We start from the raw sequence: 15,699 nt of genomic DNA, 5'->3' as shown, positions 1-15,699 counted from the left end.
AATAGCGCAGGCCAAGGAGTGACATGCATGTAGGTCGCGAGAGAAGCTTCTCCATTCTCGATGGGTATGTACCCGGTAGTGGGAGATCACGGTCAAGAGACCAGAGACACGGACGATGAGGTGGTGGGTGAGTGGGAAAGGAGTAAGTTCTTCACCGTGGTAATAAAGCTTTGCCGTAGGAGAATGTGCTATATGTGCTTCTTGCTTCACCAACGCAACTGCTCAAGTACGGAGTAGATCACGTGGTTTGAGTCCGCCAACCAGGAGTCGGCTGACTCGGAGGCAACTCCAACAGCTCTGCGCTTGACTCGCTCCAAAAATTTGTCGCAAAAAAAGTCGCTGCAGTCCCCGCAGACGCACTTGCTCGACAAATCCAGGACCGTTGCAACTCTGCTCCCTCGACATCGTCGTCGGTTTCTTACTGTCACTGGGTCATGGCATTGATGCGCAATGGCAGGATACGTCAAACCAATTCCCTCGGCGACCGGTGGCCTCGCCTTTTCTCGGCTTCAATCAGACGAGGTCCGCAAGATCTCAGTCAAGCGCATTCATGTCACCCCGGCATTAGATTCCATGTTTGGTCCGATACCAGGAGGCCTTCATGATCCGGCGCTGGGCGCAATTCAAGCGTTGGATGCAAAGTGAGAACCTTGTATTCTTGGTGCTGATTCGGGGCTGACACCTATAGCTGTTCGACATGTCGCATGAATGCTATTCATTGCACCGGTCATTGCGGCCATATTGAGCTGCCTGTCACTTGTTATCACCAACAATACATCGAGTCTACGCTGCGTCTGCTACGTGCAAAGTGCGCCTACTGCCATCACTTCAAAGCCTCCGAAAACTTCATCAATCAAACTATATGTTTCCTACAGCTGCTGGAGCTCGGCCTTGTCGATGAATACCACAAGATTCGAGACCTTCGTCTTCGAGGTGGGTTGCCGAGGACGCCGAAGAAAACCGATCACCCCGACGACATTGTGGAACAAATACTAGAAAACGAGCCATTAGAAGAGATCCACGATTTCATTGAGCGAAGGACGGAGTTGACGGCCAAGGCTATAAGAAGGGCTACGCGAAAAGGATTGGTTGATCCGCAAGCCCTCATTCGGAATCCTGTTGCCATCGCCGCCCGCAAGGATGTCATTACAGCGTTTATGAAGGAGGTGCCCAACTTGAAGAAATGCGCCAGGTGCGGCGGTGCCAACACCACATATAGAAAGGACAGAAGCGTGAAGATCTTCCGAATGCCACTCGCGAAGAAGCAAAAAGAGGCCATGTCAGTCTTGGGAAGGAAAGCTGCCAACCCTCTCTTGTTCCTCAGAGCCGAACAGCGGCAGAAAGAGGAAGTTAAAAAGCCGCCAATGCCAAATGGTGTAAATGGGGTGCATGATGATGATGATGATGTGGAAATGCAGGATTCCGAGCAAGCAGAAGAGACCGAGGTGCACGGTGCTGAGGACGAGATTGCCTTGCGCAATGCGTTGCAGACAGCAGCCCACTCGAAGACTGTCGCCCTCGAAGACCAAGAAGACGATATGCAGACATATATGACGACTACAGAAGTACACGCCGCGCTCAGTCTACTCTTTGACCGTGAGCAGGCGGTTCTCGGCTTGCTGTACGGGTCTCGGCCTGGTCGGAAGCCTGGTCGGGTGTCTCCAGATATGTTCTTCATCACCGCAGTCCTTGTACCGCCGAATCGATATCGTCCATTGGCCAGGCAAGGGCCGAATCAAATACTCGAGAATCAGCTGAACACGGTCCTGAACAAAATAATCAAAGCCGCCAACGATGTCCGACGGATCTCACGCGAGTCAAGGCGAGCCAAGACCGACCCCAATGCTCGGCCAAGGACCTTGAATGAAAGTCTCCAGGCGGCGATTGTTCTACAAGAAACAGTGAACGCACTCATCGATTCTCCAGCACCGGCTTCCGGCAGGCCAACCGACCAGGGCGTGAAGCAGATCCTGGAGAAGAAAGAAGGTCTTTTTCGAATGCACATGATGGGAAAGCGTGTCAATTTCGCTGCTCGCAGTGTGATATCGCCTGATCCCAACATTGAAACCAATGAGATTGGCGTCCCACTGGTCTTTGCAAGGAAACTCACTTATCCCGAACCTGTGACCAGCCACAATTTTGAGCAAATGAGTAAAGCAGTAATCAACGGCATGGAGAAGTACCCGGGAGCGGCAGCCATCGAAAATGAGAACGGCATGGTTCTCAGCCTGAAGCGCAAGACCCTCGAGCAAAGAAAGGCCCTAGCAAAGCAGTTGATGACCTCGACGGCTCCCGGCGCCAAGGGCGAGAACGGCAAGAAGGTCTACCGGCATCTTCAAACAGGTGATGTGGTTGTCATGAATCGTCAGCCCACGCTACACAAGCCCTCCATGATGGGTCACCGTGCACGCGTTTTGCACAACCAGAAAACAATTCGCATGCACTATGCGAACTGCAACACGTACAACGCTGACTTTGACGGTGACGAGATGAACATGCACTTCCCACAAAACGAGCTCGCGCGGACGGAAGCTCTCCAGATCGCAGATACGGATCATCAGTATCTCTCCGCTACAGCTGGCAAGCCTTTACGTGGTTTGATTCAGGACCATATTTCAATGGGTGTTCAATTCACCAGTCGAGACGTGTTTTTCGACCAAGATCAGTATCAGCAACTGCTCTACAACTGCATCAGGCCAGAGGACAACCACACCATATTCGAAAAGATTCAGATGATACCGCCCGCAGTCTTAAAGCCGAAGAGGCTTTGGAGTGGTAAGCAAGTGATCACTACTGTTTTGAAGAACATTGTCCCAGAAAGATTTCGAGGTCTCAATCTTACCAGCAAATCATCAACAGCCTCAGATTCATGGGGCGAGAAGACCTCGGACGATCCAAACCAGTGGACTGTGACTAGCGACACTATAGTCTTCCGGGATACGGAGCAAGTGGTCATCTTCAAAGATGGCGAACATCTTTCTGGCATTCTCGATAAGTCCCAACTCGGCCCCAGCGCAGGTGGACTTGTACACTCCACGCATGAGCTTTATGGGCATATCATTGCAGGCAGACTGTTGAGTATATTGGGCCGATTACTCACGAGGTATCTCAATGAGCGCGCCTGGACCTGTGGAATGGATGATCTGTACCTGACACTCCAAGGCGATAACCAACGGCGTCAGGAACTTAGCAAAGCCAAGCGCATTGGCCTCGAAGTTTCGACCGAATATGTGACCCTGAAGACCGGCGAGATCGACGAAGAAAACCCCGAGCTCTTGAGCCGGCTGCAAAACGTGCTCCGCAATGACGACCAGCTCAATGGACTCGACCAGCTGTACAAAGCTAAAGTCAAAACCATTACCGACGCCGTCACCAAAGCTTGCTTGCCAGCTGGTCTTCGAAAACCATTTCCGTGGAATCAGATGCAAGCCATGACCATTTCTGGAGCCAAGGGTTCGAGCGTCAACGCAAACCTGATCTCCTGCAATTTGGGTCAGCAGGTTTTGGAAGGTCGAAGAGTTCCGGTCATGGTCAGTGGGAAGACACTCCCCTCTTTCCGAGCGTTTGAAACAGATCCAGTGGCTGGTGGTTATGTGTCCGGCCGATTTTTGACTGGCATCAAACCCCAAGAGTACTTCTTTCACGCCATGTCTGGCAGAGAGGGTCTTATTGATACTGCTGTAAAGACATCCAAGTCAGGTTACCTACAACGCTGCATCGTCAAGGGTCTCGAAGGACTTCGGACTGAGTACGATACGTCCGTTCGAGAGAGTTCCAACGGCAGCATAATCCAGTTTCTGTATGGAGAAGACGGTCTTGAGGTCCCAAAGCAGAAAGTCTTGAAGGAATTCACGTTCCTTGCAGAGAATCACAGCTCCGTGGCATCCCTCATCAACGCCGAGGAGTCATTTCCGCGCCTTCGGAACCCAGAACTAGACCTGGCGCAGGAGCAGAAGGATATTTTGAAATCTGTCAAGAGAGGCAGACCCAGAGACCCATTGACAGCTTCGTACAGCCCGGGCAGTCATTTTGGAAGTACTTCAGAGTCCTTTGCAACCGAATTGGGTGCATATGTAAAGGAGAACCCCCGCAAACTGATCAGAGACAAGAAGACCAATCCCAATGGCATCGTCACCAGGAAGACATTTCAGACTCTCATGGATCTAAAATACATGAGGTCGATTGTCGAAGCTGGGGAGGCGGTTGGAGTGGTCGCAGCACAGTCAGTCGGAGAGCCTTCTACCCAGATGACGCTGAACACCTTCCATTTGGCCGGCCATTCGGCAAAGAACGTGACCCTGGGTATTCCTCGCCTCCGCGAGATCATCATGACAGCTACCCCGAAAATCATGACTCCAACCATGACTCTGAAGCCCATCAAGGAACTTAGCGGCGCGGAGGGAGAACGCTTTGCCAAGAGTATCAGTAGATTGCCGCTATCTCATGTCATCAGCGACATGGCCGTCTCTGAGCGAACTGGTGGCGGTACAGGCTTCGAACACGAGAAGATCTACGACATCTTGGTGGATCTGTATGATCCCGAGGAGTATGAAGAGGAGTACGCGATCAAGCGGGATGATGTTCGCCGATGCTTTGAGAGGATGTTCCTTCCGCTGTTGGAGAAGTTGATAAAGATCGAATTTAAGAAGAAGGCAAAAGAGGCGGAAGGATCGGAGATCACAGCGGCCATGCCTGACGTGGGTGCATCTGTGGGTGTCATTGAAGAAGCCCGAGGGGGGCGCCCAAGAGCCACCGAGAACGAAGGTGGCGAAGATGATATCGATGAGGATGCAGACCCAGATGATGCCAAGGACATGGCAGCTAGGCGCCGAAGAGAGAACACTTTCGATGAGCCTGATGAGGAAGAAGAGGCCCTCGCGCGCGAGTCCAGTGACGAGGAAATGGACGACGACGACCGCGCTGGTGGTGATCCAAGCGGCGAGACGCATGTCAGCAAGAGAACAAAGGATCCCAACAATGCCCAGAACCTGCGGGAGCTCGACCCAGACGATGAAGCAAACGATGCAGTCGATACGGAAGACGAAGCCCGAGTGAACCAACTGAAAGAAAAGCTGTCCCATCTCAAACGTTTCGTTTTCGCCAAAGGTGGAGGTAAATCCTGCCGGATTATCCTCAGCTACAGCTCCAGGACACCAAAGCTGCTGCTTCTCCCCCTGCTTGAGAAATGCGCGCACACGGCGGTCATTCAATCTATTCCCAACCTCGGTGTATGCACACAGTTCATGGAAGAAGTTCACGGTCCTGACGGCAGGCCACTCAAGCAAGTCAACCCCGAGACTGGTCTGGACGAACTAGTCAAAGAACCCGTCATCACGACTGAAGGGGTGAATCTCCTTGCTATGCGTGACTATCAAGACCAGATTCACCCTCACTCCATCTACACCAACTCTGTATATGACATGCTCAAATACTACGGTGTCGAGGCGGCCCGCGGTACCATCATCAAGGAAATTGACTCGGTCTTTAAAGGTCATGGAATCAGCGTGGACGCGCGCCATCTGAACCTCATTGCGGATGCAATGACTCACTCCGGCGGGTATCAGCCTTTCAGTCGCCATGGCCTGGTCAAAGAGGGTGGGAGTGTATTAGCGAAGATGAGCTTCGAGACCGTCATGGGCTTTCTCAAAGATGCCGTGCTGTTCGGCGAGCGAGATCCGTTACTTGGGCCGAGTGCCAGGCTTGTAGCGGGCAGGAGAGGAAATATTGGCACTGGAGCGTTTGATGTAGTTATGCCTGTGCATTAACAGAAACCGACGAGGAAAGATGTTTCAATGTCGATGCTGACGAGTGAAGAAGTGCCTCCATTGCCATTTCCTGTCGATAGACGAGGTACTATGAAACGTCGAGAGCCTCGAGCGACGTCTGTGGCTTTCTTAATAGTCTCAACCCCTGATGAATTGGCTGTGCATCCCAGGACAGGTCAGCCACAACGGGGCACCTACTGACCTCAAACATGCGAGCCATGCAGGACTGCACTCCATCCTCCGTAGAGCGTGTGCCGTTAGCGTTCTCGTAAAGGAAATCAAGCTAGCGGCTCGGCCAAAAGTTTCTACTCGCCTAATTGGCTAGTGGGGATCCGCCAGGAAGGCTAGCTTCACCCATTTGACCCACTCACTTGTGCCTGAATTGCAGCTGGGAATGGGGAAAAGTCCCACCTCCACAAAATCCTCAAATTCCTTTTCATGTCGTTCGCTTCGCTTATTGATTAGGACCGAAAGAGCTCCTCTCTGAGTGACCGAGGCTCGCTTTCCTACCCAACCTCCGAGCCTGGCGCCATATCCCGGGTGATTACTCCGTACCGCGTCGTGCGCGTCTTCCCTCGTATACGAGGTACCGCGTCCCCTCGAAAGAGCCCACCGCAACTGGCTGGGCCGCCGATCCTTCCGCTAGAGATAGAGCGAGGCCGTCACCTGCATTGGTGTTCAGTAAAGAAGCTAGGGGATGCAGGCAACGTGCAGATACGAATAGCAAAGGCCAGAAAAGGAACCTCCACCGGTGCGATGATCGCTGGGCCTGGTCGCTGAAGAAACAAGGAAATGTCTGTTCGCTTCGAAAGTTCAGACCACAGCAGTACCATAGTGCCCAGTATGATAGCCGCCAGGCTGGGTTTCCGTGCTTTCTGCGGGGACTCGTGCCGAACAACCCTCTTACCGAATAGCTGCCATGTGGTCGGTGCCGCAACGACTCGCTTCAAGGGAAAATCCCATTTTAGGGGCGCGAGAGATGCTGCGAATTTCACGGCACTCCAGGCCTCAAAATCGCTGATCGGCAGGACGACATGCTGCATCGGCGATGTTCCCACTTATGTACTGGTATGCTTGTCCCTTCGTGCATGGACTGACTCAGTTTTGCTTCAGAATGCTCGACCAAACCCCGGCCCAAACTTGGACAGTCTTATGGCACGTTTTGGATGGGGAGGTTGCCCCTTGAACAGAATAGCATCTACCTAAACCGACGCGGGAATGCATTAGCCCTCCTGTGTACAACGTCGACCGCGAGTCATCACTTCGATGTCTTAACAAGGATAGACCCTTCCCTCGGATTGGGGTCCCCATCCATACAAGACTTTCACCGTTGGCCCGGGACACTTGTCAGGGGCAGAAACTTAGACTTCGGCCCATCGCCGCCTGCCGCTGCTCCCCATAAACCCAAACTCCCTGAGGCGGAAGCATTCAGTTGTCTCGGGGCAGTCTTCATGTTCCACTCGTCAGCTTTTCAATTTGCACATGGGGACTTCCTCTGTTCTTCGCGCAGCCGACAGCCATTCAGGCCTGGTCCGTTTTCGAGGATTGGTTCCGTCTGAACACCTAACGCGGCTGGCTAGAAGGTCTCCAGGAATAGCCTTTTCCTTCACCAAACAAGCCAATCCGGGGAAGATTGACTTGACATCATAATGTTTGACCGGCCGCTTCTAGTCTCCTCGTTAGGCTCAGTCTACCCCGGATTGCAGTTGTTCTCGCCTTTGGCCTCGACCAGCCATCCATGCTGTGCTGTTTGCAGCTAAGTCAAGTAAGCCGCCTCCAGTCGCTACTGAACCTTGAAAGACTACTTGCGCCTCATTTCCATTGGAACGTTCTGCGCCGCATCGATCGATCCAGGGGTGTCCCACCTCCCCATCTACCACTTCGCATTCATATCTTCCTTGTGGATCGCACGTCGCCCATCATGCTCGCACACCACGTCCATGCTGTCACCCACTCCTTGAATTTGGTCTTCGTTCCCAGCGGCAATAGCCACAGACAAGATGGGCTTGGAGCGTGGAATGCAAGCTGTGGTGACAGCGGCAGTCTTCAACGGGCTGGCATTTATTTTCATTCTTTTCCGGTGTATATCCCGCTTTTGGGTAATACATCGCGCCGGACCTGAGGATTATCTGATCATATTTGCATTGTTGCTCTCTTGTGGGCTTACAGCCACTATTGTGCTTCGTAAGGACTCCATCCTGTTGTGCTGGCAGATTCGAATCTAATACTGCGCTCCCCCAGAGAAGGATAATGGGCTAGGTCGGCACTCGGACACGGTCAGCGACAAAGAAAACGAGACCTTGTCCAAAGTCAGTATCTACCACGATCCTCGCGAGGCGTGCATGCGCTAACGGGTCCGATCAGCTTCTGTATGCGAGTATCATTGTTTACAATCTAGGGCTCTTCCTGGTGAAGGACTCGATTCTCTATCAATACCTGCGCTTCTTCGTCGACAGGCGCTATCGCTACGCGGCGTGGTTTCTCATTGGCTTCATCTGTGTTGCAGGGATCACCTTCATTCTAGTGTCCTGCTTTTCTTGCATGCCTGTCGCCTTTTACTGGGACAAGAGCATCGAAGGTGGCCACTGCATCGACATGATGGCTTTTTGGTTCAGCTTCTCCGGTTTCAACATTGTCACCGATGTGGCCGTCTGGGTGCTTCCAATGCCGGTACTGTGGAACCTGCAACTTCCCCGGAAACAGAAAATCAGCTTGGTAGCCGTGTTCGCATTGGGTGGCTTGTAAGTGGACCGGAGGTCGCTCTCTTGCCAAGGTTGCCGTCACACTGACATGGAGCAAAGCGGCTGTGTCACTGCCATCCTCCGTCTTCGAGCCCTTTATGTTGCCAGCAATTCCACCGATCTGACGTACGACAACGTTGGCGCTGCAACGTGGTCGGCGGCCGAACTGAACGTCGGTATCATGTGCGCCTGCATTCCTGCACTGCGGCCAATGATCAGCATGATCTTCCCACGACTCCTCGCGACCACACGACGCGATCACGGCTCAAACCCTTATCCTCCTCGGGCGCCGTACATGCGAAACGAGAGCGCGGTCGAGCTCTCCCAGAACGTCAAAGCGCAGAGTGAAATCAGCAGGGATGACTCGGCCAGCTATGAGAACGGCCACGAGCCGAACTCGATCCGGGTGAAGAACGAGTGGTCCATCAGTGAGCGAGAACGCGCCTAAATGTGACGCAGTGCGTGTCTCTCTGCTACTGTGCAAGATACCCCAGGGTATGATGCAACTGTACGATATGACTTATGAGGCCCAACAAGGGTATACAGGTGGCGGCGGAAAGCCCGAAAAGGAGTTGTGGGCATCAACAGGGGGGTTAAAACAACAAAAAGCGGAGCGGCGTTCTCATTATTTTGGTCAGGGCATGTCTTCAGCTAAGCGTAACATACAGTCGACGCTTGAGGAGAGTTGTCAAAAGCAAACGCTTGTCAAAACATCTGAACCGGGGGGAGTGGCGGCACTCTGTGGAGGTACTCTGCTTAGCACCGGCATTGTTGTGAGGGTATGTATGGCGTTGGGGCGGCCCGGGTCGCATGTATTTATCAGCAGGGGCATAGCGAGCGCGGCAGTCTCGCGCCATCTGCTTTCGAGTCTATGGAAAGCATTGACGCAGGACTTCCAGCTTCTGCGTCAAGCAGCAAGCAGAGATTCAAAGATTCAAAGTTTCAAAAGTATCTCAGGAACTCATCCATCCATGGTTTCAGACCGTGCGTCTGTCTTGGGACGAAAAGGGCACAACAGATCGACAACAATATAATATCACGCTCTGAGTCTCTTCGTTTTTGTTTTCTTCTCGGCCCGAGACAAGCTGACACAGATTTTTCTCCTTATCGTTCGCACGATGTGCTACAGTGTTTTAATGTCAATAATTCGCCGTGTCCTTGAAAGACTACATCTCTGCGTCGAAGCCTCTCCAGCTTTTGCAGCCTTTTGATCTCCTCTGGCGGACAGTCACCAATCACTGAGGATGGAACTCACTTCCCGTATAGTCAGATTCAGGTGAGGCGGAATAAGCAAGCCACCATCAAATACAGCAAGTCACCATCAAATACATGTGTAGCTGTAGACCTCGTAGTCGAACCGTTTGCGCCTTAACCCGCCATATGCCTCACTTGTCGCCGTCATCTTGAGCACCCCTGACATCAGAGTCTATTATTTATAGGTGTGCATGATCGATAAGCTGCATTGAAATAGAGAGCGCGTTGATTGCATGTCTCTTCACCTCCAGCTCTGCATACAGCTATGATAGGACTAAACTCAGCCATTCGCTTGGCTACATTCAGATTGTTGATACATCATGTTGCGGTTACCGCCATCGCCGCATACGATTCTCTCGCAATCACATTCAATCTCGCGTGAACTTTCGGATTCAATCATCTCTGGGATCACTGACACGCCCACATATGGAAGCCAGCGAAAAAAATCCCCAGCTGCTCGAGAACGCCCTTTGGACCCGCGGTGGATATCTGCGATTGCCAGTTTATCGATGGCTTGCCTCGCCTCCATCACTGCGGAAATCGTCGGAAAATATCGCTCAGCTTGTCCAACGGTGCAGCCATCAGTCCAGCGACCGTCTCAAAGGGAGGCTTGTCCGGAGCCGAAGGATGACTGCGCGTCGGCACAAACATCTTGGTCCGCTCGAAACTTTTCGCCATCTGTGACGAATTACCATCCGGGATCGCTTTTTCGAGCTTCGGAAGGTCGTCGCTCTCTTCTTCCTCGATGTGTTTGGTGAGAACCTCCCAGAGAGACTTGATTGTTGGTTCGAAGTCCTTGCTGGAGGGAGCCAAGCCCTGAAATTTGTACAGCAGTTGTTTGACCTGTTTTCGCGGCGAAGTCGTCAGTTTCAATCTTCGCAACAAGAATACCAGTGTACCGTTGTGCAACGTCACGACAGATAGCAGTACATACCTTGTTGTGGCCGTCTCGGTCCTTCTGGGCCAGTTGCTTTCCCTCGTCGCCCAGGTGCTCCTCCATGGCTGGATAGACGACGAGCTCCTCTCCAATGGAATGACGAGCTAATTCCCAAGTGAATTGATTCTGCCAACGGATCTTTGACTCCGTGTCCGTGGCATTGAGAATGTTGTTGTAGTATTCCTTCAGTTCGGCATGGTCGTGTTTGATGGCTTCTGAGACGGTGCCCGCATTGGCGGACGAGATGTCGGCGGACTTGGCGTCGACTTTGTTGATGGTATCTTGCGACAGTAAGCTCTGGAAGCGTTGTTGGGAGAGCGGCAGTATGCTGGCTCTGACCCCTAGTGGGCGAGAACAACGGGGGCTGGCAACTAATGCTCTGAAGAATGGTCGAGTGGCGGCCATGCTGAGTACCTTCAAGTTGGTTAGGGTTGGCAGTATGCAAGGACGAAGACTTGGAATTCAGCTACTCATAGGTAGATGTTCGAAGTCTGAGCACGATGTCAGGCTCGAACTGATAGCTCCCGGAATCGATATCCGCCTCCTCTTACCCCAGCTTTGCAGTGGCCGCGCCTGGCTGGTTGGACGTTAGCAGGTGCCCGGGCGGCAAGAGAGGGATTGAGATCCGTCCAATCGCCATTCAGGTTTTGTAATCTTTCGTGATGCTGTTTTGTGACATCGCTCGATCTTGCACTGGCCTACCGGATGTTGAGTGTCACGAGGAGCTAAGGCAGCGCAACACGTCACATTGACCGGGTGAAGTCTCACCGAAGCCCAGGACAGACGGAGCGCATTTCACCGTCCAAAATCTAGACTAGAGCCTACCATGAGTCCTCGATTAGAGCCCAGCGTGGTCACATACGAGCATGCGAGGATGAGAAGAGATGGACAATCTAGGTGGGGAAGTGAGCTAGAGGTGAGCTGCAAGTGAGCTAGAAAGTGAGCTGCAAGTGAGCTAGAAGTGAGCTGCAAGTGAGCTAGAAGTGAGCTGCAAGTGAACACAGCGTGAGCGAGGGGGATTTTCTCTTGGCACAGCGGAACTTGTGAATCCATGACAGCCTCATCTCACTCTAAAACTGCAGCCTCCTGCCCAAACTTCCATCCAACTACGAGCATTCTACCGTTGCACCTGCCATGGGTACAGCGGATTCGATATCCGCCTCCGTCCCAAAATGTCAGCTCGCTGTCATGGCCGTCCACCACCGCACGAGTAATTCGCCAGGATATCGAGTCCGCATCGCACCTTCTGCACGCAATGACGGATACATGCGACGCGAGGTCCACCGATTTCCTCTTCCGCAGTACATGACGTGAAAATCATTGCGGTGAGCGACGGCTACAACATCCAGCACTTGCCCGTATCTACCTGGGATTTCCCATCTTCGCCCCATGTCCTCTCTGCTTCGTTTTTCCTGTCGCACAAGATCTGTTCCGAAGTGTCTGGGAGCCCCGTGCGAATGACCTCCAACATCACAGCAGGCGAGATGGCAGCACACCCAGTTCAGGCCGTCGGGAAAGCGATTGGTAAGATGGGCGGTGACCCTCGAGCTCTCCAACGCTCGTCGCTCTTCCAAGGTGCAAACGAAGGTCCAGCGGTCGTGGCGGCCAAATTGACGGGTGTCAGCGAAGGAGGAAAACGTGCTGATGATGGCCCTTATTTCACCAACAATGAGGGTATCCCTTTCCCAGATGCATCTCACAGCAAGACCGTCGGAGGAATTCCAGTCGCGTCAGATACGTTCCTCTTTCAGAAACAGCAGCACTTCAATCGATCAAAGCTTCTCGAGAGAATGGTCCATCCTTGTAGGCAGAGACACTAACCTTGCTGGGTTCCTCGTCACTGACCATATGCACAGGCGGTAGCGGTGCTTTCGGCTACTTCGAGACCACCAAGGACGTGTCGCACTTGACAAAGGCCAACTTCTTGAGCGGCTCCGGCATCCAGACTCCCGTGTTTGTCCGCTTCTCCACCGTCACCTTGGGGCGAGAGTTTCCCGACCTGGCTCGTAACCCAAGAGGCTTCGCCATCAAGTTCTACACTGGGGAGGGCAACTATGACATCGTCGGCCTGAATTTCCCCGTGTTCTTCTGCCGTGATCCCATCCAAGGTCCGGATGTCATTCGGTCCCAGGCCAGACGACCCGACAACTTCCTGCTGGATTACAATGCCACGTTCGACTTGCTCGCCAATACGCCGGAGGGCAACCACGCTGGAATGATGTTCTTCTCTGACCATGGAACGCCGCAGGGTTGGCGTGCCAATCACGGATACGGCTGCCATACTTTCAAGTGGGTGAACAAGAGCGGCGAGTTTGTGTACATCAAATACCACTTCCTGGCAGATGGAGGCCAGAAGCAGTTCACTCGTCAAGAAGCCGTCAAGTTGTCTGGAGAGAACCCGGACTACAGCAAGGAAGAACTTTGGCAAGCCATCGAGAACGGCGAGCCGGTCTCTTACACCGCTCACGTCCAGATTATGAAGCCAGAGGAAGCCGATCCCCAGAAGCTGGGCTTCGACCCATTCGACGTGACCAAGGTGTGGCCCAAAAAGCTTTTCCCGCTCCACGAGTTTGGAAAGCTGCACCTCACCAGAAACCCCGAGAACTGTGAGTCCATGCTGCAAGTATACCAAGAGCACAGCTGACGGATTCCCGAGATCACCGAGACGTCGAGCAAGCGGCATTCTCGCCCGGCAGCATGGTTCCTGGTATCGAAGACAGCCCTGACCCACTATTGCAATTCCGCATGTTCTTCTACCGCGACGCCCAGTACCACCGTATTGGCGTGAACCTGCACCAAGTCCCCAGTACGTTACATGACACACAAGAACCAACCGCCCTTCCCCGCCTTCATAGCAGAGCATGAAGAGCTGCAAGCTGATCTGTGGTATCCGCACAGCAAACTGCCCCTTCATGGCCGGGTCGTACGCCTCGCTCAACTTCGACGGCCCCCTGCGCGTAGACGCCAACCATGCCAAAAACCCACAATACGCTCCCAACAGTTTCGTGGACAAGTTCCGACCCGACACCGCCGAGGCGCCGTACAAGGTCGGTGACAACATTGTGTCACGCAAGTCTCACTTCTACCACGAGGGCCATCCACTCACCGAATACGATCAACCTCGCGATCTCTACGAGAACGTGATGAACGAGACGCAGCGCGCCCATTTGCACGAGAATACGGCTGTTATGCTAAGCCATGTGAGCGAGCCAGTTATCCAGACCAAGTACCTGGCGCAGCTGTACAAGATCAAGCCTAGCTACGCGCGCGCCGTGTACGATGGATTGACCAAGAAGAAGTTCGAGTTCAGCGAGGTGGAGCAGCACGCCGAGGGGATTGAGAAGGCTGGACATTACGACAAGTTTAGACCCACGCAGGCGAGTGAGCGCTTGGTAGGCTTGGCTGCGACAGGGGTCTACAACAGTGTACCCGGTGGGTTGTAGGGAGTGTCAATGAGCCATGAGATCATGGTGAGCGCAGTATGCGCATGTCTGCAGTATGGACATTGCCCAAATGAGTGGACCAAGCGGATGAGCGGATGAGTGGACAAGTGGATGAATAAACGCACGGAGTATGTGTTTCGAGGAATTGAGCCCGTTAGAGCATGTTGCATCGCCAGATCAGATGTATACAGTCGACGGAGCAATGAAAGTATCGCAAGTGCTCTGATTGCTGAGACACATAGGGGTATTTATGCAGCAGAACTTTCACATCACCCCTCATTAAACCTCAGTATTCCTATTCCCTACCGTGTAGAGGCTCCAGACTGATATCCCTAACCCTGACGCTAGGGTTTCCAATAACTACCGACAATGATGGAACCAGAACCTACTATGAACTACTGTATGTAGATCACACCACTACCGCACGGGAAGGCCGCCTCGGCGTAATAGGCAGGGTGTTCGCGCTCTCAACATCCGAGTCCACGGCCTTCGCCGTCACGACGGTCTTCGCGGCGGTCTTTTTTGGGTATCTCTCACTCATATCCCTGACGTGCTGGTCCGCGAGCGCGAGCGCGACAACGATCTCCTCCGGCGGCGCGCCAGGCGAAGGGGGCGCCGCGCGCAGGACCTTCTTCTTCAAGTCGACCCAGACGAGACACACGGCGACGTAGACGCACCAGACGATTCCGCCGACGATGCCGTACGCGACCTTCCACCCTTGGCTCCAGTGCGGCGGCCCGCCCAGCGTGCTGGATATTCGGAACCCCAGACCGCCGTCGATGATGCCGAGCATGAGACTGACACGGCCAATCCACACGTGGATGGGCATAAAGGCCGCGACGCGCGGGATGGCCGTGTGGAACCAGTGCAGTTTCAGGAGCGGTTGGACGACGAGCATCGCGAGCACGACGTACCCTACCAGCGCGTGGTATCGGTGTAGCGTGTGCAGCTGCGAGCCCATCCACAGGCCCAGGCACAGGCACGCGAGGTACATTGCCAGGCCGAAGGCTTGGATCGCGGCGTGGAACCAGGCGATGTGGCGGTGTGGCCAGACTTTGATGACGATTCCGCCGAACGGGAAGATGAAGAGGAACGCAATGGCGCCGATGACCGCGTGGGCGACCTTGGCGTCCTCGAAGGGGGAGGGGGAGGTGGATTTGATGGTCGACGAGTGTGCGGCTGATTGGGTAGGGGCGTTGATTGTACCGAACGTGGCGCCGGGCCTCGTCGTCGTCGTCGTCGTCGTGAGCCATGGCGATGAGGCGCCTGGGATTGGTACGGTAGGGGTAGCCGGCGATGCATACTGCGTCTGTGCCAGGACCAGCGTGACTGTTTTTAAAATGTGTTAGCACTTTTTGGAATGGCTGGTTGCTGGGTTCTGCGGGTGGGAACATGCCATTCATGGATACCGTCTTCGTGAATAGATTGCGGGCAAACGTACCTTGGAGGGCACTGAGGAGCAGGAGGGCCCTCATTGCTGGTCTCGTAGCCATGATGCCTCGATAGAAGGTCTCGCACGGGATACCACCACACTGACACTGAGACTGAGACTGGGTCTT

The 15,699-nt window shown here is 53.6% G+C and overlaps 5 protein-coding genes across 5 annotated transcripts; 3 read left to right on the top strand and 2 right to left on the bottom strand.

The window, feature by feature from the left end:
• Positions 1–450: 450 nt before the first annotated feature.
• On the top strand, positions 451–5,765 carry G647_02233 (uncharacterized protein; the record flags this gene model as incomplete). The annotated part of the gene is made up of 2 exons (XM_008726583.1): positions 451–641; positions 689–5,765. The coding sequence occupies 2 exons, from the start codon at positions 451–453 to the stop codon at positions 5,763–5,765; spliced, it is 5,268 nt and encodes a 1,755-aa protein (XP_008724805.1).
• Positions 5,766–7,765: 2,000 nt separating this feature from the next.
• On the top strand, positions 7,766–8,954 carry G647_02232 (uncharacterized protein; the record flags this gene model as incomplete). The annotated part of the gene is made up of 4 exons (XM_008726582.1): positions 7,766–7,949; positions 8,007–8,074; positions 8,130–8,506; positions 8,567–8,954. 4 exons carry the CDS (start codon positions 7,766–7,768, stop codon positions 8,952–8,954), a joined length of 1,017 nt encoding a protein of 338 aa, XP_008724804.1.
• Positions 8,955–10,288: 1,334 nt separating this feature from the next.
• Positions 10,289–11,102, bottom strand: G647_02231 (uncharacterized protein; the record flags this gene model as incomplete). The annotated part of the gene is made up of 2 exons (XM_008726581.1): positions 10,289–10,603; positions 10,695–11,102. The coding sequence occupies 2 exons, from the start codon at positions 11,100–11,102 to the stop codon at positions 10,289–10,291; spliced, it is 723 nt and encodes a 240-aa protein (XP_008724803.1).
• A 1,079-nt stretch (positions 11,103–12,181) lies between these two features.
• On the top strand, positions 12,182–14,140 carry G647_02230 (uncharacterized protein; the record flags this gene model as incomplete). The annotated part of the gene is made up of 4 exons (XM_008726580.1): positions 12,182–12,500; positions 12,554–13,303; positions 13,354–13,503; positions 13,596–14,140. 4 exons carry the CDS (start codon positions 12,182–12,184, stop codon positions 14,138–14,140), a joined length of 1,764 nt encoding a protein of 587 aa, XP_008724802.1.
• Positions 14,141–14,549: 409 nt separating this feature from the next.
• On the bottom strand, positions 14,550–15,633 carry G647_02229 (uncharacterized protein; the record flags this gene model as incomplete). The annotated part of the gene is made up of 2 exons (XM_008726579.1): positions 14,550–15,469; positions 15,582–15,633. 2 exons carry the CDS (start codon positions 15,631–15,633, stop codon positions 14,550–14,552), a joined length of 972 nt encoding a protein of 323 aa, XP_008724801.1.
• Positions 15,634–15,699: the final 66 nt, after the last annotated feature.

This window comes from Cladophialophora carrionii (assembly GCF_000365165.1).
Source record: "Cladophialophora carrionii CBS 160.54 unplaced genomic scaffold supercont1.2, whole genome shotgun sequence".
NCBI lineage: Eukaryota > Fungi > Ascomycota > Eurotiomycetes > Chaetothyriales > Herpotrichiellaceae > Cladophialophora > Cladophialophora carrionii.
The sequence above is the reverse complement of the archived record's forward strand: the minus strand, read 5'-3'. Positions and strand labels throughout refer to the sequence as shown.